The 22,917-nt window shown below is 55.7% G+C and overlaps 2 protein-coding genes across 5 annotated transcripts; both read left to right on the top strand.

The window, feature by feature from the left end:
* Window positions 1-1,737: 1,737 nt before the first annotated feature.
* Window positions 1,738-8,839, top strand: PRR14 (proline rich 14). Of its 4 annotated transcripts, none has more exons than XM_086374932.1 (12): window positions 1,738-4,043; window positions 4,805-4,876; window positions 5,001-5,169; window positions 5,744-5,865; window positions 5,940-6,129; window positions 6,415-6,458; window positions 6,660-6,769; window positions 7,059-7,647; window positions 7,785-7,854; window positions 7,938-8,029; window positions 8,289-8,360; window positions 8,451-8,839. In XM_086374932.1, the coding sequence occupies exons 1-12, from the start codon at window positions 3,823-3,825 to the stop codon at window positions 8,731-8,733; spliced, it is 2,034 nt and encodes a 677-aa protein (XP_086231058.1). In that variant the 5' UTR covers window positions 1,738-3,822; the 3' UTR covers window positions 8,734-8,839. The 4 variants fall into 4 exon arrangements, with proteins under 4 accessions (XP_086231058.1, XP_086231059.1, XP_086231061.1 ...); XM_086374935.1 differs by having other exon boundaries at window positions 3,617-4,043; window positions 5,815-5,865; XM_086374934.1 differs by lacking the exon at window positions 1,738-4,043 and adding an exon at window positions 4,132-4,403.
* Window positions 8,840-10,995: 2,156 nt separating this feature from the next.
* On the top strand, window positions 10,996-22,616 carry FBRS (fibrosin). The gene is made up of 18 exons (XM_086374931.1): window positions 10,996-11,825; window positions 12,123-12,302; window positions 13,036-13,071; window positions 13,190-13,219; window positions 14,296-14,344; window positions 14,436-14,736; window positions 16,089-16,390; window positions 16,596-16,801; window positions 16,917-16,961; window positions 17,180-17,275; window positions 17,512-17,580; window positions 18,341-18,370; window positions 18,753-18,824; window positions 19,135-19,255; window positions 19,352-19,432; window positions 20,277-20,360; window positions 20,502-20,709; window positions 20,805-22,616. Exons 1-18 carry the CDS (start codon window positions 11,370-11,372, stop codon window positions 21,382-21,384), a joined length of 2,946 nt encoding a protein of 981 aa, XP_086231057.1. The 5' UTR covers window positions 10,996-11,369; the 3' UTR covers window positions 21,385-22,616.
* Window positions 22,617-22,917: the final 301 nt, after the last annotated feature.

The following is a 22,917-nucleotide window of genomic DNA, read 5'->3' as shown; positions in this document are numbered from 1 at the left end:
GGCTCTAGGGTGTGCAGCCTCAAGAGTTGTGGCGGACGGGCTTTACTGTCCCTCAGCATGTGGGATCTTCCTTGAGGGATCAAACCCACATCCCCTGCATTGGCAGGCAGATTCTTTACCACTGAGCCACCAGGGAAGCCTGGAGATGCAGAATTTTTTGGAGAGAACACAGAAGTCACTGGAGTGCCACTCTGGTGGAACTTGCTGGAAATCTTCCCTCTAGGGTACCAAGGAAAACTGTTCATGGGAATGTGTCTCACAGAGGCACTCCACTACAAACTACCCCGGGGTGTACCAGGGGAAGTTGCTGGTCACTGGTTGCTGCTGGCTGCTATGCACAGTGGGAACCCAGAAGCAAAGCCCTTTCTTCCTGCAGTGTTTCACCAGCTCTCTACTGATAAAACTTAGTAAGATGCCAGCTGGCAAAGAAAAAGTAGTTCTAGGGTCCAGCTCCATTTTCATAGAGCAGGCCAAAAGAGTGACATTTTTTTTCTGAGAGGTAATAAATGAATAACTGTCACAGTGTTATATGTCTGTTTCAGATACTAATAGGCAGCTTCCTTCACCCATTTTTTTTTTAAGTTGGGGATAACTGCTTTACAATGTTGCGTTAGTTTCTGCTGTACAATGAAGTGAATCAGCTGTATGTATACATATATCCCCTCCGTCTTGGAGCCCCCTCCCACCCAGCCCCAGTGTCACCCCTCTAGGTCATCCCAGAGCATCAAGCTGAGCTCCCCGTGCTGTACAGCAGTGTCCCACTAGCTGTCTATTTTATACATGGTAGTGTGTATGTCAGGCCTAATCTCCCAATTCATCCCACCCTCCCCTTCCCTCTGTGTTCAAATGTGTGTTCTCTATTCCTACCCAGCAAATAGGTTCATCTGTACCGTTTTTCTAGATTCCACTTATATGCATTAATGTATGATATTTGTTTTCTCTTTCTGACTTACTTCACTCTGTATTACAGACTCTAGAGCCATCCCATCTCTACCAATAACTCAATTTTGTTCCTTTTTATGGCTGAGTAATATTCCACTCTAAACATGTACCACATCTTCTTTCCCTTCCCCCTTCCCGACTCTCTCCAGTCCTCCCGTCTCCCCTCCCCTGACATCTTCCTCATAAGCCCCCTCACTTCACCATTCAGTTCCTCCAAACTTGACACCTGTCTATCATACCCTCCCCATGCACAAAAGGAGGCAAGGTTATAAGTGGTGGCAGGTGGGGAAGAGAAGAGGTAAACCATAGGCAGGACCAACTTCCCCAGGTAAATAAAAATTCTAGGAAGTAGCTGACCAGAGTGAAAGAGCCCCCAGAGGTGGTCTAAAAAGCTCCTCACTAGGGGAATGAAATTGGTGCTGGTACCTGGCTGGACTAAGTACTTCCCGGTGGAGGGGACTGAGGCTGACGGAAGCAATGGAGCCAATGGCCATCTTATATACAGGCATATAAACTCCAAACTCCTTGGGACAGGCACCTGTCTGTTGCCACAGCATGGCACACAGACATTGCAATTTTGCTGAATAGTTGATGCGAACCAGAGTAACAACCCAAACTCAAAGTGTCCTATCACTTCTCACAGGTGGTTCTTTTTGTTTCTTAATTAAATATTACTTTTGGCTGTGCTGGGTCTTCATTGCTGTGCGCAGGCTTTCTCTAGTTGCAGTGAACGGGCTCCTTGGCTTCTCTTGTTGCGGAGCACGGGCTCTAGAGAGTGGGCTCAGTAGTTGTGGCACATGAGTTTAGTTGCCCCACAGTATTTGGAATCTTCACAGAGCAGAGATCGAACTCATGTCCCCTGCATTGGCAGGCAAATTCTTAACCACTGGACCACGGGCGAAGTCCACAGGGGTGGTTCTTGGCAAAGGGTTTTAAGTGCATTTCTCTCATCTCAACACCCTGTGGCCACAACCCAGCCTAATCCACCCTGGATGATCTAGAGCTCAGGCCAGATGCTTCTGCAAACAAAGATACTGAGCAGAGCAGCTGGCTTGAGGACCAGAAGGGATAGCGTACTCTGTGAGAAGGAAGAGGCAGTTTATTTATCATCCTTTTTACCTGCAGCCTGAGTCTTATTTATCAGGCACATTCAGATGTGCCTTCTCACTTGATCTTCTCATTCCATTTTGAGACAAGTATGGCAGGGTTTATTGTTCCCATTTTACAGTTGAGACCACTAAGGCCAGGACCAGTTAAGCAGATGTGAGACCCAGAGTCTAACAGGGTCCAGGGATTCTGAAGAATAGATACATGGATGTGCCAATCTCCAGCCACATCACCTGCTCCACTGAAGGCTGGGAGGGGCCTCTAATCACTGATCACCACACACTGGCCTTGCCTGGGGTATGTACACAGGCAGTGGGTAAGGTAAGAGTTGTTTAAAGGGTAGTTACAAAGAGGGGTGAGGCAGGACTGTGAGGGTACGAAGGCTCATCACTGTTGGCCTGAGTTGAGGGCCAAGCCCTCCCCAACCAGATTCTCAGAAACCAGGCCCTTTCTTTAGCCTACTTCCTTTACCCTTGGCATTGACTTCTTCAGCAGACTTAGAGAATCAAAACTCAGATCAGGTTTGCTCTGCCCTTGAAAGCGTTTCATTAACCTGCAATCTGGGAAATACCTCTGTGTTTAAGCAGGCAGGTTTAAGTGAAAGCCTACAGGAGGCCTCTCAATTTACCAAGATGGAGAGGGATCTCTACTTAGAGCTGGATGCATTGCCATACCAGCAGGGACCCTCCTCATGCACCTGTGTAGCCAGCCCTGCTCCAGGGGAAGATAGAACACTTCTAGTTGAACCAGTTGTTGCTTATTCTCACCAGAAGTCTCATGATGGATTTCCAGAGGACCCAGCCAGCCTTGTACTACAGAGAGTGGCTGTAGTCCTAGGACACCTATCTGGTTGAGTCTTTCGTTACAGAGTTGGGGAGTCTTCACGTCCCACACCAACACTAACCAGTGCTGGTCTTTTTACATCATCCTTCCTGGGTCATTACTCTTATTACTCAATCCCATAGAAGAGAATTATGTTGGGCCGAGTCTTAATCTTCATTCAGGCCCGATTTTAGGCTTTAGTCTTTTTTGTTCTATCAGGAAAAATAAGTACTAGTTTGTACCAGCGAATCCTGGGGAAAGAGAACTAGTGGAGGCATGGGCTTTGGTAAAGCAGTGGGGGCGCGTTCACAGTCCAGAAGCCAGTACAAGCCCATTACCTACCCCCAACAGCAGGCTCCTGGTTTAAAAGTTTCACGAAGCAGCCTCTCTAAGCAGCAGGATCCCTGATCCCTTACTGCTAAGGATTATTTACACACCCCATCAGCCAGGCTCCTCTTCAGAGTGCTCGTGGGAACCCGTCCTCTATAGAAACCTCTCCTGCAGGAAGAGGTACATAACAGTCGGGTGAAGTGAACGCCCCAGCCTCCTCCTCACTTTGACTCAGCCCAGGCTCTCCAGGACACCGTGCGAGCAAAGAAGCTTGAGTCGGCACCAGCGCTAATCTCTGGCCCCGACCACCTCCTGCCAAACTTTTCCCTGGCAACCTGGTAACGTGATTCAGGAACCTAGAATGGAACTGGAAACCGACTCAATGGGGCCTCTCTAGGAAACTTTCACATATCGTTAGCACTCAGTTCACGTTTATTGGTCTAAGAACGAAAGAACCGGAAGATGCCCTTAAAAAACGTGGCGGTAGTCTAGCTTCACCAGAGTTGCCTCAGTAGCTCTAGAAACTTGCCCTAGACTTCGGCCACTCGCCGGCCAGAAAAGAAGACGCCGTGCGGTCCACTTTAAGTTAATCGAGGACAGCACAATCTGGGTTCAACTATAATGGCGGCACCGCCCAATTGGCTTCTTACCCCTAGGCATGATGGCCGCCAGGCGGCTTCAGTTAGTTTCTCACCACCCCGGAAGACCAGGACCGGCGATTGGGCGGTGCCCAAAGGCTCCGAGAAGAAGGCCCTCGGCGGTTGGGCAGTGCTGGGTAAGACTAGTTTTAAAGGAGCCGGAGGTGGGAGCCGTCGAAGACCCGGGATCTGCGGGAGGCGGCGGTGAGCGGCGTGCGGGGGAGGGCACCGAGCGGCTGGAGAGAGGGCGGGAGGAGGGAGGGAAAGAAACTTTTGAGCCATCTGGACCCGGGCTGGGGAGAGCGCTGGGCGGGGATCAGGGGAGGGCGGAGGGAGGGGGTCTGTGGGCGGGACCTCCCGGGATTGGAGTGAAGGGGTAACTGCTTGACAGTGGATCCCCGGGGATCCGGACTGAGTTCGTGATGCTCAAGCTCGGGCCGCCTCTGTCTGAGTGTAGCTTTACGGAGCCGAAGCTCACAGGGAGAGGAGGATACTCGCGCGGCGTCTGTTTGGAGGAACCGCGCTGGAGCATTGTGTCCGCGGGGATCCAGTCTAGGGGATCAGGTGGGAGGGAGGGCCGCCGGCTTGTGCGAGTATTGCTTCGGAGTGCTCAGCCACTCCCCGTGAAGAGATCCGGCGGAAACTGAGCCTCCGAGGACTGGGATCCCAGCTGATCCCGGGGATCTCAGGGCGGAATCTGCAGGGACAAAGGCCCCAGGAAGCTCGGCCGTGGGAGAACTGGGACCGCTGCAACTCAGATTCTCGCGGCTCAGACAGGGCGATCGCGGATCGCCGCGGCGGCAGAGGGGAGACACCCGTTCCCGGTAGCCAGGCGAGGGCGCCCTTACGCGCCCCAGGGCTCCGAACCGTGGGCTACCGGGAGCCGCGGGCGGACCATGAAGGGTGGAGCCCCACGGGAGGGGCTGGCCCTCACTCCCCGCTCCCCCGCTCCCCTCCTACCCCAGGCTGGAACCTGGGATCCCCCAGGGACTCCCCGGAGCCGCCGCTTCCCCCATGGACTTGCCCGGGGACTCCAGGTGAGAGCGCACCCCGCCCGCCTGTCTTGAGCCCGGGAAACGGGGAGCCTGGTGGCCGTACCGGGGAAACCACAGGGCCAACAACAGGCTTAGGCGACCGTCCTCTGCTTTTCTCATCCTTCAGCACGCCTGGCCGGCAGCGTCTGTGCCGCCAACCCCATGCTGGAGCATTATGGGGAGCCAAGAGCCCAAAACGGCCGAAACTGCAGCCTCTCGGGGCCCCTTCGCCCTTGGAAAAAGCCTCTCGGCGGGTCCTGGCCGTGGTCCTGGAAGATGTCATGGCTGCCCGCATGGTGAGCCTCTTGAACTGAGAGGCCCCCTTCTTCATCAGGTCCCCTCAGTAGGAAAGTCAAACTAGGTCAAGTGAAGATCACTGAGGTCCAAACACCTCATTCTCACACTCATCAGTCAGTCTCCCTAATGCTTTTTTTTTTTTTTTGCTTGGCTTTCACTTACTCCAACCTGGAATTGGGCAGGTCTCTGGTGCCAAAACCACATCCCCACAATTCTTAAGTGTGAGAAACTCCCCTGCTTTCTTCCCAGCCCAATTTCTAGGCAATCCTTGGGAAGCAGGCTGAGGTCTTTGGCTCCATTGCACAGATTAGAAAAACTGAGGCCCCAACTAGGGCAATGACTCACTCCAGGTCACCCTGTCCTTTTCATTTATGCAAATAGCCTGGGTGACATTACCCAGGCCCCATACCAAGTAGCTCGGGCCATAACTGACCTCTTCTTTGGGGATTGCAAATGAATTCTAGCCACTATTTCTGTCATCTTGATGGCATAGGGCACTGTTAGGCATAGGGAGGCCCTTTTTGGTCCAGCTTCATTCTGTCACCTTCCTCTTGACATCTCCTCCTCTCTGAGGTCCCCCTGGAGCCCCAAGAAGAGAGTTCCACCCCACGACACCACAGCAACCATCGGGATTCTGTTCGCAGCCAGCCGCCTGCCTCACCACCCCGGCAGGCCACGTGGTCCCCACAAGCCAGGTGAGAATGGCAGAATGGGGGGGAGGAGCTGGGAACACAGCTGAGCCCCACTCATCTTCCCGTTCCCTCTCTAGGCCTCCCGACCCATTGCACCTATGTCGAGAGCCCTTGAGCCGTATCCGTCGGCCCCCTTCCACCCCAAGGCGGCAATCAAGGACAACACCTGGCCCAGAGGAGGGGCCTTCACAAAAGGTGGACCAGGTGCACCAGCCCACCCTGGTGGTGATGCTGCAGGACATTGCCAGCTCCAGACCCCGAGCTGAGGTATGGGAACTTCAGGGAAAGATGTCAGGGGTTCAGTTGGGGGCAGGCATGTCACTGGGCATAGAAGAAAGTTGTGGGAGGACTATGTCTGGGGTGGATTTTGCTCAGAGAAAGGAGGATGGCATTTTAGATTGGAAGACATTGCCTGAACAAAGACCTATATGAAAAAGTCTTTAGCATGAACCCAGGCAGGCATCTGGAGACTGACAGAGTTGGGATAGGGGAGCTACGGAGGCCACAGGGGGCTTCCCTGCCTCCCCATAAACACCCCCTGTTTATATCCAGGGCTTTGCTGATGAGGCTTCCAACTTCATCATCCCAGCGAGAAGGTGAGAGGGCTGGGAAGGGATTATGAAGACGTGTAGGTGGCAGCTCTTATCCAGGCAGCCAAAGCTAGGGGCATCAGACTTTACATGTCCAGTGCTTCCTTGCAGCACCTTCAGAAGCATTAAGGGACAGGGGAGGTCCTGGCTCAGGTGGGATCTGAATGTGAAAGGTTCCTCTGCCTTTAACTTGCGCCTTCACCCCAGAGCTGAGCCCAAGGTGATGGTTCACCAGCCAAAGCCTCCGTCCAGGGACCTGCCAGCCCCATCCCGTCCATCTGCCCTGTCTGCAAACCCTCTGGCGAGCCTACCACCAGGTAAGGACTCAGATGGATGAGAAGGAGGGTTCTGGAAAATTCTAGCTGAGCTTAGAAGTGTCAGATGCAGAGGTGGGGATGGGGCTTAACTCCCTCTCAGGGTGGAGCTTGGTGTGTGAAGATGGAGTTTAGAGTTCAGAGACGTCTGAACTTCTGAATTTAAGGCTTGGTATTTTAGGGCTGGGCTTATTCCTCAGTGGGCAAAGGTTAGTGTTTGGGGGAGGGACTAAGGTTCCTAAGTGGGGCTTAGACAGGTCAGAATATGCACCTGACCCTCTCCTTTCCTCAGCCCCAGATCCTGTTCTGGAGCCCCCATCGACCCCACCGCCGTCCAGCCTTTTACGCCCCCGCCTCAGTCCCTGGGGCTTGGCCCCCCTCTTCCATTCCGTCCGCTCCAAGCTGGAGAGCTTTGCTGACATCTTCCTCACACCCAACAAAGCCCCGCGGCCCCCACCCCCATCACCCCCCATGAAGTTGGAGTTGAAGATTGCCATCTCAGAGGCCGGGCAGCCCGGGGCTTCTGAGGGCACTGTGACAGTCAGTCCCCGGCCCCCTATCCGCCAATGGCGGGCCCAAGACCAGAACCCCTCAGCAACTCTCACTAAGCCCTCTCTGGGCCGAAGCCACTCCTGCCCTGACCTGGGGCCCCCTGGCCCAGATCCCTGCAGCTGGCCCCCTGTTCCAGCCCCCTCAAGCCGGCCACGGCCTCGGCGGCACACGGTGGGTGGTGGAGAGATGGCCAAAGCCCCACCACCCCCTCGGCCCTGTCTCCGGAAAGAGGTCTTCCCTCTTGGAGGAGTGGGAGGCTCTCCTCCCCTCGTCACATCTTGTTCGTCTACTGCATCCACCTCTTCCTTCTCTGAACCTGCAGAACCCAGGTAGTGCTCTTGATAAACCCTCCTTAAAGCTCTGGCCACAGGAGGGGGCCCAGCCTCCTACCCTAGTATCCAGTGGGCAGGAGAGGGGGAGGCAGCTGGGAATGCTGTTTGGCTCTGAGCCTTGACCTTCTCTACAGGTTGAGCTCAACCAAGAGAAAGGAGCCAAGGGCCCCAGAAGACCAGGTGCTTCCAGATTCCGAGACCAAGGTAGGGGTACAGGTGAACGGGGAGGAGACAAGTGGGAGCCTGAGTCCACGCTGCACTTTTTACCCTCTGCCCCATCTCTGCAGACCATCGGGAAGGTTTCTCGATTCAGAATACGCAGGACACCGGCCCGTTCTCAAATAAACCTCACACCAATGGGGCTGCCTCGGCCAGTCAGGTGAGAAGCTTGTCGTGCATGGATCTGAAGCAGGTGTAGGCTCAGGTCCCCTGAGTGTGGCTCTGCTTCCTCTCAGTCAAGCTTGGAGGACTCCATTTGTTCTGGACGTGGTTTGCATATAGAACCATCTGTCTGCCTCAGGCAGCACTCCTGGCTCCTGACAGATCCAAGAAACTGAAATATAGACCAGGCCTTATTTATCCCTTCTCCAGGCCCACTAGCCCCAGGTTTCTCAGTGACGTCTGCTCTTGGCTCGTAGGTTGAACAAGAAGGAGTTCAGCTTGGAAGAAATTTACACCAACAAGAATTACCAGTCACCCACAACCAGGAGGTGAGAAACTTTGAAGGCTTAGGGGTGACAGAGGGAAAACTGGAATCAGGGGGCATGCTGGTAACCTGGACTCCTCCCTGCCTGGTCCAGGACCTTTGAGACCATCTTTGAGGAACCCCGGGAGCGCAATGGGACTCTGATTTTCACCAGCTCAAGGAAGCTCCGGCGGACTGTAGAATTTCGGGACAGCAGTCTTCCTCGATCCCGGCGGCCATCTCGAGGGGCCCGGGCTACAGCTGGCAGGACCCTTCCTCCCAGTCTGGCCCCCAGCCCAGATGTAGAACCCCTGCTGCAGCAGCGACTCCAGGAGCTGGACGCCTCACTCCTGGAAGAGGAGGAGGAAGGGGATCAAGATCAGCCCCATCGGACTTAGAAGCTCCATTTGTCTGTCCATGCGTCCTGAGGGGGTGGGGGGAAGTCTCTGAGGCAGTTATAATTTTTTCTCTATATTTCTAGTAAAGTTTTCGATATGTTTCTGATTCTTCTGTATGTCTCTAGCAGAGTTTGAGATTCACTGCCAGTACTGGCTGATGTTTCTACTTTGGCCTGTAAAACTGGGAAATGAGGGTGGTACCAGGAAAGACCATGAAGTGGGATATAGGGAATGGGGTAGAGGAATGGTCATTGGAGATACCTTCTTGGGTTGAGAATTTTCCTATGCAGAGGGATACTTCTGAATCTGCTCCAGAAGATACTGTGACTCTGGACCCTGGTCAGGGACTGAGGGAATGCCCTGGTGGTCTAGGGGTTAGCATTCCATGTTTCCATTGCAGGGGCTGCAGGTTCCATTCCTGGTTGGAGGACTAAGAGCCTGCACACTGCGTGGCACAGCAAAAAAAAAAAAAGAAGAGGCTGAAAGTCCTAGAGTGGACTAAAGCCCTGTTCTAGATAGCCCTGAGTTCCTTCTAACACACAGGCCAAGAATCTGTTGTTGGATTCAAGAACTAATAATAATCAGCTATAAGTAAGCACCTACAACAACCTGTCACAGGTACTTGACCTACAAATAGCCCTATAAGAATTATACCCATTTTATACATGAAAAAGCAAGCTGTCATAATGTTCACATTAAAAGGGAAACCCAGGGAACCAGAGAACACAAGCGGCACACTACATCTTTCATAACTTAAAGGTAGAATAGTGGCCAGGAGCACAGACTGGAGCTAAGCTTCCTGAGTAAATCCTGCTTAGGAAACTGAAAGTTTATCAATTCCCCTCTCCTGTAAAATGGGGCTGATGGTAGTACCTTCCTAAGAGATTTCTGTCAAATGAGTTCCTATGTGAGAAAGTGTCTGGCACACAATGCAAACTGTTTTTATCTTGTTAGCACGCAGACCCCAGGCCCGCACTCCTGCACCGAGCAATAACTGGACGCGAAAGCTTCCTTTACGCTCGACTGGCGCTCAAGCCGCGTGCTCTAACCACCCGGCACGGCGGGGGATCCCGCTGAGCGGCCAGCCTGATGGTTGTAGCATCACGCGCGTGCGCGAGAAGCCAGACAGCCTGTGGACTAAGCCAAGCGGCAGAAAGGGAGAGAACACATAACTGGCAGTGTACAGTGTCCTTCCGCGGCCGCGCGCCACCCAGCGGCCAACTGTCCCCAACGACTCGCACTCTAGATCCAGATCCTCGGCTAGACGCCGTCAGGAGAGTAGCCAATAAACGAAGAGCAGGAAGAGGCGGGGTCATCTGGAGGACCGCCCCAAGCGCCTACTTCTAACCAGTTGAGTCACAAGACTTGATGAGGGGCGGAGCTAATCTGACGTATACCAAATCCAAGATTTGAGGGCGGTTACATATTACTCACTCCCTCCCTCCCGCGTTTGACTCCGCCCCTTCGACTTGACGTACACTTCTCAGCCTATCAACGGCTAAGCCTGTAGGGGGGTGAGGGGAAGGGGGCGAAAAGTGGGAGGAGACAGAGAGAGGAAGGAGGCGTAGGCTGAGGAGGAAGAGGGAGGAGGGGCAGGGAAGTCCTGGCGGAGAAGAGGCCCAAGACTCCAAAGGAGACGACAGGAGGGTGAGCTGGAGCTCCCCAGCTGCCCAGCTGCCGTTCCGGATTCTTTAAGGCGAACGTCAGACAGAGACGGAGGAAAGAAGGAAGAGAATTTTATGTCGGCAGACAGACAAGCTCTACCCGTCACCGTTGCCTCACATCCGGGGCTTTGGAGGGCTGGCCCCTCGGCCCCGCCCCCCACCTCGCGCCTTTCATGGCGACCGGAGGCGGAGGCTGGAAGAGCTGGGCCTGGAAGAGGCCCCTTTAAATCTCCTTAAAGGGGTGGCCACCTATCTCGGCGGACTACAACGCCAGCCTTTAAAGGGGAAGCCGCCGAACAGACGCTGACAAATTGAGAACTGTGCTGTTGGGAGAACTGGAGCGAGCAGAGGATTCTCATCGCCACTTCTCAAAGCAAGAAGTCCTTTAAATTCAACTTAAAGGGGAAGTGGCCGTTTGTGGAGGACTAGAAACTAACTCCCGAGCCCTTAAAGGGGCGGCCTGCTGTTTGGAGAACCTGGGACTCCTTAAAGGGGTGGCCTCTTTTAGCCGGAGGACTTGAGGCACTTTTAAAGGGGAGGTCGACGTTTCGGGGCGAGCTTTCGGCCCCTTTTAAAGGGGTGGCCCTTCCTCTTCTTCGGGGAGACTTGTCTCGACCCCTGGTAGGGGGCAGCCACCGAACTAGGCCGGTCGGACACCGTCGGGTCGTCTTAAAGGAGTCAGAGACTGGACAACTTGAGGCCTTGCCTTAAAGGGACGGCCGCCCCGTTTTCGCTGTCTCGGCCCCGCCGGCCCCACAGGGGGGGCTCTCGGGCTTGTCGCCCCGGGGGCGGCGCCGGCTCCCTGGGCCTTGGCCTTGGGGCACGCTCGGGGCGAGCAGATCCTGCTTTAAAGGGAAAGCCGTGGCCCTCTCGTCCCTGTGCAGCCGCCAGCGCCGCGCCTGCGACCCCGGGCCTGCGGACAGGCCGCTCCGGGGCCCGCCGCCTCCGGATGCGGCGCTGAGGGCGGTCGCCATGGAGACGGCAGCGGCCGCGGCCCCGGGCCCGGGCTGGGCCGCTGAGGGGGAGCGGCGGCGGCGGCGCTGCTCGCGCCGAGACCGAGACCGGGAGCAGCGGCGCCGCCGAGGTCCCGGCGGCGACGCGCCCCGGGCCCTGTTGGCCGCCCCGCGCGGCTCCTCGTCCTCGTCGTCGCCGCCGCCGCCGGCCAGGCCGTGGTCGTCAGCTTCGTCTGGAGAGCGGCCCGGAGGCCCGAGACGGCGGCGGCCGCGTCCCAGGCCTCGGCCCCCGCGACCCCGAGCTCGGAAGCGGCCTGCTGGCTCGGGCAGCCGCGGGGAGGAAGAGGAGGAGGAGGAGGAGGGGGGCGCAGACGATGGGGAGGCCGAGGAAGAGCCTGAGGAGGAGGAAGAAGAAGAGGAGGACTTGATCGATGGCTTCGCTATCGCCAGCTTCGCCAGCCTCGAGGCCTTGCAGGTGGGGCCTGTTGGGGCCGGGGACCTTTGGGGGGCTTCAGAGGGCCCGAGAGAAGGGTACGGTGCCTGGAGTGGGTGGAGTTGAGGGGGGAATGCTGGCACCCCAAACCAGAGCAACCGGCTCCTCTGGCCAGGCCTCTGCCCCACCCTGGGGTGGGAGGAGGTAGAGCTAGTCTCCAGGGACCAACCAGGTTACCGGGCCCGAGAGCCACTTTGGTAACTTGGTCACCCCTAGAGAGGTGGGGAGCTTTCCTTTCTCCACCATGTATGTACTTTAGTCCCACCTCCTCCTCCACAGAAGGATGCGTCTCTTCAGCCCCCAGAGCGACTGGAGCATCGGCTGAAGCATTCTGGGAAGCGGAAGAGGGGGGGCTCCAGTGGGGCAACTGGGGAACCAGGGGACAGCTCTGATCGAGAGCCTGGCCGGCCCTCTGGGGATCGGGCCCGAAAATGGCCCAATAAGAGGAGGAGGAAAGAGGTGAGCTTGCCCCAGATCCCTGTCCTTTAAAATTCTGAGCCGAATGTTCTTCACATAGACCCATTTTCCATCAGCAGTGCTGCTACCCATGGTGAAGTGACCCCAGTCTCTCAGGTCAAAGAGAAAGGCAGAGCATATTTGAGCGCCCACTGCCCCATCCCGGACTGATAAAGACATGTCCACAGTCAGACTTTCCTGCTTTGGGTTGATACTGGGTCTGCCTTGAACATATTGATAATTCAGAGATGTATCAAAAGGACGTAGTTGAATCGTAAATTAGATATGGTCTCTGCACCCCTTTTCAAGTCAGTGTCAGTCTAGTAGGAAAGAATCTTTGAGCAAACACCTAGACCAAAACTTGAGAGGCACCAGAAGGTAGAGATCTGGGAGAGATGCTGCAGAAACCCACATGAGGAAGCCACTCATTCTGCCTGGGGGATGGGAGGAGGGTTGTGGTTAGGGAAAGCCCCCTGGGATGTCTTAGTCAGGCCTTGAAGGATAGTCATAAGTTGCTGAGAAGAGAAATAGGGCTAAGTTGTTTTGGGCAAAAGCGCAGAGATGTGAGAATCTGGTAGATTTGAAAAGTTGCCAGGGCATTGGGAACTGGGTGGGGAATAGAAGGAGACTGAGAATAGGTCATGAGGGGCCTTCAGTGCCTTGCCAGGGAGCTTAGACTTTATCCAAAGGCCTCGCCAGCCAGCCTCCCTTACCTCTGGACTCTGGTCTTTCTCAGGCCTCCTCCCGTCATTCTCTGGAAGCTGGATACATAGTAAGTGCTCTCCACCTGTATGGGCCCCTCCCCGTTCACTCCCTGTCTGAAACACCCCTTGACCTTGGGTCCCCCTTCTCTTCCCTGTTTTGACACCTCTGTCTTTCCTTCTCCCCAGTGTGATGCAGAAAGTGATCTGGACGAGAGGGTGAGTGGGGCTAGAGCTTGTTGGGTGGGCAGTATTACAGCTCATAAAATGAACTGTGCCTTAAAGGTCTCCTTGTACAGCAGACAGAGTCTTCCCTTAAGTGGGGAAAGGGAGTTAAGTCGAGCCAGAAATGGATGTTTGGGGAGGATGCATGGGACAGGTAGGCAGGTTGGGGGGTGGGGGGGATTGAGAAAGTAAATGACAAGTTTTATTTGGTAATTGGAGCCAATTGACCAAAGAATCAAAGGCCTATGCCTTGCTATGCTATCCTTTCCAAAGCACTTGGAGATACCAGTGGTTCTCCATGGAAACCCAGGGTGGCTATGGAACCCAGTTGGTTCTTCCTGCTGGTTATTAGTCTGCTCCTATAGATTACAGTCTGTAGACAATAGTCGTGGCAGTGAGGACGCTAAACTATTGTACACAGTGTAAGAACGTAAGCTATAAAGGTGTGTTTCATTTTGCTTTTAGGGCTGATGTGCTAGCTTTCAAAGTGTGTTCTAGCAGTTGATGTTCTTCTCCTGTCACTAACTAAACGTGTATTCCCTGATGTATGTCTTGCTGTAGTTTAAAAAGTTGACTGGACAGGGACTTCTGTAGTGAAGCAAATAGTCTTTGTCCATCTGATCGGGGCACAAGTGGGAGACTGGGAGCCTATTGTCAAGAGAACCTGAGTCTGAGTTTTTATGAAGAATCTCCAGATTTCTAAGTATTCGCAGTTAGTTTAAAACTTTTGGTGACATTTACGGACCAAATAGATCTATAAGCCTGGTAGACAGTCTGGGCCAGCAGTTAGTGATATCTGACATTTTTGCCTTGATTTACTTGTTTCTCTGTTACTTCAGTACTGCCTCAATTCAATCTTCCTGGCCTATCAAATGCGCAGGCTTAGTTGCTCTACCCGTTTCCCCAAGCATTGGGCCTCCTAGAGCCCACAGTCTTGAGTGGATTTCAGCTAAGCTGATGGAATAGACTTGTCACCACTACCAGTGCCTAGCCAACTCCAGAGGCTGTTGGCCTTCCTGGGTGAAGGCCTGACCTGACCAGAACCTGACTGTGTCCCTATCCTTCCCCAGGTCTCCGATGATGACCTCGACCCGTCCTTTACTGTCTCAACCAGCAAAGGTTGGTCCCAAGGGCTGGGGTTGGAGATACGGGCGGGAAATTGGGTAAGCATGGTCCTTAACTGAATATGTTTGCCGTCCTGCCCTCACAGCCTCGGGCCCCCATGGCGCCTTCAATGGGAACTGTGAAGCAAAACTCTCCGTGGTCCCTAAAGTGTCGGGCCTGGAGCGGAGCCAGGAACAGCCCCCAGGGCCCGACCCGCTGCTAGTGCCTTTCCCCCCGAAGGAACCACCGCCTCCACCAGCCCCTCGGCCTCCTGTCTCACCCCCTGCACCCCTGCCGGCCGCCCCCAATCTGCCACCCCCACCCCAGCCCCAGCTGCAGCTTCGGGTTTCGCCTTTTGGCCTCCGCACTTCCCCCTATGGCAGCAGCCTGGACCTCAGCACTGGCAGGTGAGTGATCGGGAGGTCTGGCCAGGTCTGGAAAGGCCTAGTCATTTTGCTGCCAACCCCTGCATTCTGTGTCTGGGGACATGGGTTGGTTCCTATGGGATATCACTTGAAAAGGGATTTGGGGGCTAAAAAGTTTGAGAGATACTGTGGGACAAATTTAAAGAGATTACTACAGGACTTCTCAGAACCCTTTATACGTTGACTTGCAGAGGAATCCAGTTTGTGCCGTTTCCCAATTTTATTCCCCAAGTTTTTTTTTTTTTTGTAAGGCACATCTCTTAGGAATAGTGTTGTTTGGAACATACTTTGGGAAATGCTGACATAATGACTAAGAGTGCTGACTTTGGTGTTATTCAAACCTGGATTCAAATTCTTACTCTGCCGCTTAATGGCTGTGTGATTTTTGACAAGTCACTTAACCTCTCTGAGCCTCAATTTTTTCTTTTTGTAAAGTGAAATAATAATAGTACCTTCATTGTAAAGCTGTTGTGAGGATTAATTATGAGTTAATGCAGTGTTTCCCAAAGTGTGTACACACTTTTGTTAGTGGTGTGCGAGGGAATTTTAGATGGTACGTGAGTAAAATTTTTTCAGTTTTGATGTGTTTAAAAAAAAAAAATACAAGTAGTACCTCAGCCCCTTAATTTTACACATTGCTGTTTGGTGAGGCCAAGTGGAAAAGAAACTGAGTTAAGTTTAAAGAAGTAAAAGATACAAGGGGTCCCAGGGATGCGGCAGCAGTTGGGAAGGTGATGTGGAATGTTGGAGACTTGGATTAGCATGTAAAGCAGATGACAGTACTTGGCATACAGCAAGTGCTCAGTAAAGGGTAAGAGTTAATGACACTTCAAGGATTGATGCAATTTTTGTTGTTATCATCATTTTTTCCCTTATTGAGAAAACTAAGGCTCAGAGAGAGGCAGTGACTTGCTCAAGGTCACCCAGGGTGTTGATGGCAAGATGGGCCTAGAATTCAGGCCTCCTGACTCCTACACCAGTCCAGCGCAGCGCTGCTTCCACTGGCTTCGGGTGGGAACCCAGGTGGCCTGTTGTAATTAAGCGTCAAAGTGAATGATGTTTTGTGCTGTGATTGAGTCAGAAAAGGGAAAGACCAGAGGCGTCAGAAGCAGCTGTGTGGAAGAAGAGACAGGAGGAGGGGGGTTTGTTGGGTGTGGGAGGTACCTCCGTCTGAGGATGGGTTCCCTGGGTGAGGGGTAGGGGTCCTGGGGGCCAGGTTCTACCACCTTCCATGTTGGAGAACCAGGGTCAAGGTATTTCCCAGGCTTCTGACCCCCTCCCGTCAGAGCTGGCACCTCCCAGCCCCTCACTCATCTCCCCACTTCTCTCCCCAGCTCTTCACGGCCGCCCCCCAAGGCCCCGGCCCCTCCCGTGGCTCAACCTCCCCCCTCATCATCCTCTTCGTCCTCTTCCTCCTCATCTGCCTCCTCCTCGTCCGCGCAGCTCACCCACCGGCCCCCGACGCCCTCACTGCCCCTGCCTTTATCCACCCACAGCTTCCCCCCTCCTGGGCTTCGGCCCCCCCCACCACCCCACCACCCCTCCTTGTTCTCCCCTGGCCCCACCCTGCCCCCACCCCCACCCCTGCTGCAGGTGCCAGGGCACCCTGGGGCCTCAGCCGCTAACGCCCTTTCTGGTGAGTTTGGGATCCTGGCCGGGGGGCGGGGGGCCATGGCTCTGGGCTTGGGCCCATTTGACTTCGGGGCATCTGGACCTTAGCAGGCAGCAGGGCTTGAGGAGGGAGTGGCCCAAGGCCAGAAGGGAAGGCCAGTCACCCGGGCCCTAGGAGGCTGCCATGGTGGCTACAGATGTTAAAGCCTTCTCCCCCTCCCCTCCCACAGAGCAGGACCTGATCGGCCAGGACCTGAACTCTCGCTACCTGAATGCCCAGGGTGGCCCCGAGGTGGTGGGGGCAGGGGGCTCGGCCCGGCCCCTGGCCTTCCAGTTCCACCAGCACAACCACCAGCACCAGCACACCCACCAGCACACCCACCAGCACTTCACCCCTTACCCCCCGGGCCTGCTGCCACCCCACGGCCCCCACATGGTGAGCTCCTCATTGGGCCAGTGATGAGACTCAGAGACCTGGGGGGAGGGTGTGGCTTCCAGGGGAAAGCCCTGGGTTCTTGGCTGGCAGCTTACTCTTCCCTTCTCTTCCCTAGTTTGAGAAATATCCAGGAAAGATGGAAGGCCTTTTCCGGCATAATGTGAGTGTGTGTGTGTGGTGCGTGGGCATTGATATATCAGTGTGTGTGGCCCTGACTGTGGGGGTCCAGTCTTCAGCTTCCAAAGCAAGAGCCTTGAGCCTGGGAGAGCTCCCTGGGGGAGGGTGGGGGGTCTAGGGTGGAGGCCAGAGGACCAATGAGCAGACCCGCCCTGGGCTCCACCTCCACCCCCAGTTGGACTAGTCCCCTTCTCTCCACAGCCGTACACGGCCTTCCCTCCCGCAGTGCCCGGCCTCCCTCCGGGCCTCCCGCCGGCTGTCTCCTTTGGCTCCCTGCAGGGGGCCTTCCAGCCCAAGGTGAGCTCCCAACCCAGACACCACCACCACCTCCCACCCCTTACAAACCCAGACACCCCCAGAACCATGTACCTTCTAATTGCCCCAAACCACGCCCCTCCTCCTGCCCTCACCCTGTGGATCCAGGTTTTTTCAAAGCCATACTCCCTCCCAGTCCCAGCCCCCAGCTTGATTCTAGCCCCCTTTTATGCCTGGCATCAGCTTCTCTGACTGATCCCTCCACTCCCCTTTCTCAGAGCACGAACCCCGAGCTGCCACCACGACTGGGGCCAGTGCCGAGCGGGCTTCCCCAAAAGGGGACACAGGTGAGGGGGGTCAAGGCAGGTCCTCAGGGAGCTCGAAGATCTGTTGAGGGAGAGCAGTGTTGACTTGAGAGTGACCCCCTGATCCCTCTCTTTAATATGTGATCAGGGGTATCCCTGAGAATCTGAGGAGAGGGAATTTCTGTCGGTGAAGAGTTTCTCAGGCATGAGGGATAGGAATTTTGTGAAGTTGCCCCAGAAATAAGATTATAGGACAGTAATTTTTATAAGAGTTTTCAGGTTTTTTTAAGTCACAGCATTCTATTTTTCCAAATGACATCACACTAGGAAGTTCTGTTCTTAACGAAAAGATAAGCTGCCCCTTTGTGACGAGACATGGGCAACAGCCTTAAAGCCCAGGGCTCTGGGAACATGGTGAAAAGCATAGGATATAGTTCCTAAAGAGACTAGTCCAGAGGTTTTCCAGCTTGTTTTAACAATTGTAAAGGTATTTTTCTAAAGAAATCTTAAGCAGTTCCTCATTATACATGAAGTTGTCAGTCAGAGAGCTACTCTTTGAGAAACCTGCTGCCCACTAACCCATTCTACAGCCTTCCAGGCAGGGCACCTCCTTGGGGCCAGGTTCAGTAACTTGGTACTGGAAGGGAGATGCCTGGAGTTGGAGAAGCGGGGAAAAGGAAAGGTTTGAGGGTACCACACGAGAGGTGCTTGGGTGGGTGGGGTACTGGGGACTATGGAGATGAGGTGCCCAGGTCAGTAAACAGGTTTGAACTGCCGCCAATCTCTGCTTTGCCCTTCCCAGATCCCTGACCATTTCCGGCCACCTTTGAGGGTGAGTTTGGTGAGGACCTCAGGCTGCATGAGGCTGGGGGCTGGTGTCAGCGTGTTTGTCTGAGGGGTGGGTCTTGCTTGGGAATAAGCCAGAAGCCCAAGACATGGAGGCAGCCAGATGGAACAGCAGGAAACGAAAGGCTTGCAAACCGCAGGCCCGGGTTCACACATAGCAGGCCGTGGGATCTTGGGCAAGACTGTTTCTCTCTCTGAGCCTCAGTTTCCTAGGCTGTGAAATGAACCTAGTCCTAACCCTTCACTTGTAGGGGTTGACAAGTGGGGATGTTGTATGGCGATGCTGGGCCCAGGGCCAGGTCTGGAGTGGGTGATGAGTGAACGTTCTTTCCTTCCCTTTCCCTTTGGTCATCCTTCTGGGGCGGCAGAAACCAGGGAAGTGGTGTGCCATGCACGTGCGCGTGGCTTACATGATCCTGAGACACCAGGAAAAGATGAAGGTACTGGGGCCAGAGGGCTGGGGAGAGCGGGCCTGCCTGAGCTCTGGGTGTCTACCTTCAGTGGAGCTTGGCAGAATCTTGGCCAGAAACGTCTTCTCCTATCCTTGGTCACTGCCTGAGCAATTCCACAGTCAGTACTAGGTTCTCTAGCTAACTGGGGGGTGGTCAGAGAAGGTTTGGAGAGAGGCAGAGGCCCACCCTCGCCCTCCCTTGGCACCAGCCAGCTCTCGGAGGGGGCCTCAGGGTGGAAGAGCAAGAGCGGGACCACACCTGCCTCCTCACTCACTGCCCCTCTCCCTGTCCCATGCAGGGCGACTCCCACAAGCTTGACTTTCGGAACGACCTCCTGCCCTGCCTTCCGGGGCCCTATGGGGCCCTGCCCCCTGGGCAGGAGCTCTCCCACCCGGCCGCCTCCCTCTTCACTGCGACTGGTGAGTCTGGCCAGCCCTCTCTGGGCCTGAGGGTGCCCACCTGTAGCCCAAGGCCCACCTTGCACACACTCAGCCTCATCCGCCTCTCTGCCCCAGGTGCCGTCCATGCTGCAGCCAACCCTTTCACGGCAGCTCCCGGGGCCCATGGACCCTTTCTGAGTCCCAGCACCCACATTGGTAAGAGCCAAGGGCATGTTGGGCAACCCAGGCCTTGACCCTGACTTCTTGGAGGTGTTAAGCGGGGGATTGAAATTAAACCTGAGAGGCAGCTGGAATGGAGGGTAGACCTGGGTCCACTTGCTTTGTGACCTCAAGCAAGTTACTCTCCCTGCTCTGAGCCTTGATCTTACAGTCTGTAAAATGGGATAACGAAGGGCAGAGTCATTGCCCAGCTCAGTCACTGTCTGAAATAGCCAGGAGTAGTGGGGAGAGGCGTGTGGAGGAAGGTTGTGCAGCATGGTCCCTGGCTCCCAGTGGTCTCCGCCAGCTTCTTGGAGAGGTTTATCCTAGTTTGGATGAACAAGGAAGAATTGAGCCGGCTGGCCCAGGGAAAGGTGTTCTAGAAGAGGCAATTGTGAGATTTCCCCAGCTGGCAGGTTAGGTGTTCTCACGGCCATGTAACATACACACACAGTCAGGGTTCAGTTGCATGTGGGTGGGAGGCAGCTAGCAGAGATTCTTCAGGGGAGTGGCTGGCTGTTGAGTTGGCCTGGGTGGCGGGTATAGGGGAATGTGGGGTAAGAGCCTGACCTTGGAGTCAGAGGCCTGGATTAGGGGTACCGCTCGCAGGTTAGATGACCATTGATGGGCAAGTCACTTCACCTCTCTGAGCCTGTTTGATCTTCCTTAAATGGGAATGATCCCACCTCCCTCATGGAACTTATGCTGTTAAACAACACATTGCACATTAAACCTCAGTACCTTTCCAGGGCCTGCTTGCTGACCAGCCTCTTTGCCAGTCCATGATGCCTGCTCGGAGCCGGCCGCCCAATGCTCTGACCGTCCCCCCTTTCTCCCACAGATCCCTTTGGGCGTCCCACAAGCTTCGCCTCCTTGGCTGCCCTCTCCAACGGGGCCTTTGGAGGCCTGGGCAGCCCCACATTCAGTGAGTGCTGGAGGGGATGGGGAGGGGTGGGGTGGGGACTAGGGCGGTGGGTTGCTGTGCTCAGGCAGGGGGCCAGGAGGGTGCCTGAGTGGGCCCTACCACCCCTGGCTCCCATTGTCTTTTGCTCTGTCCTCTGTCTAGACTCCGGCGCCGTCTTTGCCCAGAAAGAAAGTCCAGGGGCCCCACCAGCCTTCGCCTCCCCCCCAGACCCATGGGGCCGCCTGCACCGCAGTCCTCTGGCCTTTCCTGCCTGGGTCCGGCCCCCTGAGGCCGCCCGGACCCCGGGCTCAGACAAGGAGCGGCCGGTGGAGCGGAGGGAGCCCTCTCTCACCAAGGAGGAGAAGGACAGGTGTGGCTTCACGTGCTCCCCACCTGCCCAGCCCTCTGCCTGCTGCCCACCATCCATCTAAGCTCCTTCATCCTCTCCTTCCTCACCTCCCCCAGGGACCTCCCCTTTTCCCGGCCCCAGCTCCGAGTTTCTCCTGCTACTCCCAAGGCCCGGGCTGGTGAGGAAGGAGCCCGGCCCACCAAGGAGTCAGTGCGGGTAAAGGAGGAGCGAAAGGAAGAGGCTGCCGCCGCCGCCGCTGCCGCTGCTGCTGCCGCTGCTGCCGCCGCCGCCGCTGCCACCACCGGGCCCCAAGGCCTTCACCTGCTGTTTGAGAGGCCCCGGCCACCCCCATTTCTGGGCCCTAGTCCTCCAGAGCGCTGTGCTGGCTTCCTGGAGCCAACCTGGTTGGCTGGGCCCCCTCGCCTCGCTAGGCCGCCCCGCTTCTACGAGGCGGGCGAGGAGCTGACTGGACCTGGGGCCGTGGCCGCCGCCCGCCTCTATGGTCTGGAGCCTGCCCATCCCCTCCTCTACAGCCGCTTGGCTCCGCCGCCACCACCGACTGCGGCCCCAGGAACCCCTCACCTTCTCAGCAAGACCCCACCAGGAGCCCTTTTGGGGGCACCACCTCCACTTGTGCCCGCCCCCCGGCCCAGTTCCCCTCCTCGGGCCCCTGGCCCAGCCCGGGCTGACAGGTGAGGGAAGGGGAGGGGCAGGGGCATAGCTCCATCCCCCCTTTCTTCTGACATGGTTCTAGAGTTGAGGTTTTCGAGCCAGGGCTGGAGGGCAGAGATCTTGACCTCACCAGCCACCTCTGAGGTCATGGAATCTGGGAGCAGAAGTCCCAACCCCCATGAGATCACGCATCAGTTGGACCTTGGGGTCACTGGGAGGGCAGAGGTCACAAGCCTCTAGAGAGGTATGTGTGTGTGTGTGTGTCTGTGAGAGAGAGTGTGTGTGTGTGTGTGTGTGTGTACTTGAGAGTGGGGGTCATTTCAGAGGTCACATCTCATGATCTCCTGAGGTGCACCATCGCCCCTTCTGAGGGCCCCTAGGCCCTTGGCCCGCCTCGCCAAGGGCTCACTAAGCCAGAGGCCAAAGTGCCCCCCTCCTCGTCACCTACCACCCAAGTCCTCATGCCCTCTCAGGGCTGGGGGAGGAGGGGCTAAAGGAAGGGGGGTTCCGTGTACATATTTATCTCCCCTTCCACATAGCCCCCCAGACCTTTTGTACATTTTTACAGGGGTGCCCCTCCCAATAATCCCCCTTCCTGGTTAATTAAATCCTAAGACTGGTGCTGTGTTCCTAGCCTCTGGCCTCTCTGTGGGGGGAGGGGGAATTGAAGGGGGAAGAGCTGGGAGGGGACAGGCAGGAACCCAGGGGTTATTCCTGGGAATACGGGGACCAGCAGGAGGGGGACCAACAGGGGAAGGGACCTGGGTACCTAGGCCAGAAAGAAGGGCAGATGCTTCATGCTTGACTGACAGCCCGGGTTCCCCCACCTGCTCCTGTTACCTCTGTGCCCCCACTCCCCAAAGGCGCAACCTCTAAGCTTCATACTCCACCTCTTAGTGGCTTGGTTCCCCCCCACCCACTCTATTCCAAGTGCCCCCAGGATTCCTGGGCCCTGCTCTCCAGAACCCTGTCCCCCAGAACCCTGCCTCAGGCTGAGTAGGGGCCAGAGAAGGTCACCATGTACCACACACCAAAGAAGGGGGTCGGCCTGGGGGTGGGCCACATAGGCAGCTTCTTCAGCAGCCTCTTGGCAGCAGCCCCAGCCTTCCCAAAGCAGCAGTGCCCCCAGGCTGGGGCCCAACCTAGAAGGCAGGGGTTGATTTAACAAAAACATAACGTTGACTTTTTTTCCCCGGTGGGGCTTATTCTGTAACATGACTTGCGGATATTTATATAAAAACGAGTGTTACAATGAGGCCCCTTGGCTCCTCTTTGAGTGTGTTTGGATCACCTGGGTGGGTATTGGGCTGGGTCCTGGGGTCAGGGAGGGATGAGGACAGTACTGCCCATGTCCTGATGAAGGTTTTACCCTCCTTCCCACCTGGGCAGTTTGTTCTCCCTCTGGAGGGGTTGGATTGGAGTGCTGGGCAGTGAAGTTTTTCATACTTTTTGACCGCGAGGACTACGTACTCCAGTTGACCCTTGAGCACAGGTTTGAGCTGCACAGGTCCACTTACATGTGGACTTCGGTCAACAAATACGTCTTATAGTACCGCG

This window comes from Bos grunniens, chromosome 25, assembly GCF_055505025.1.
Source record: "Bos grunniens cultivar Pamir isolate PY7600 chromosome 25, Bosgru_T2T1.0, whole genome shotgun sequence".
NCBI lineage: Eukaryota > Metazoa > Chordata > Mammalia > Artiodactyla > Bovidae > Bos > Bos grunniens.
The sequence above is the reverse complement of the archived record's forward strand: the minus strand, read 5'-3'. Positions and strand labels throughout refer to the sequence as shown.

What these genes read in the sequence shown, in the direction of transcription:
- PRR14 (XM_086374932.1), top strand. Translation starts at nt 3,823, where the DNA reads ATGGCGGCACCGCCCAATTGGCTTCTTACCCCTAGGCATGATGGCCGC. An exon ending in GCTCCAGACCCCGAGCTGAG is followed by an intron (nt 6,130 to 6,414) that starts GTATGGGAACTT and finishes GTTTATATCCAG; the next exon opens with GGCTTTGCTGATGAGGCTTC. An exon ending in TCTGGCGAGCCTACCACCAG is followed by an intron (nt 6,770 to 7,058) that starts GTAAGGACTCAG and finishes TCCTTTCCTCAG; the next exon opens with CCCCAGATCCTGTTCTGGAG.
- FBRS (XM_086374931.1), top strand. Translation starts at nt 11,370, where the DNA reads ATGGAGACGGCAGCGGCCGCGGCCCCGGGCCCGGGCTGGGCCGCTGAG. An exon ending in ATAAGAGGAGGAGGAAAGAG is followed by an intron (nt 12,303 to 13,035) that starts GTGAGCTTGCCC and finishes GGTCTTTCTCAG; the next exon opens with GCCTCCTCCCGTCATTCTCT. An exon ending in ATTTCCGGCCACCTTTGAGG is followed by an intron (nt 18,371 to 18,752) that starts GTGAGTTTGGTG and finishes CTGGGGCGGCAG; the next exon opens with AAACCAGGGAAGTGGTGTGC.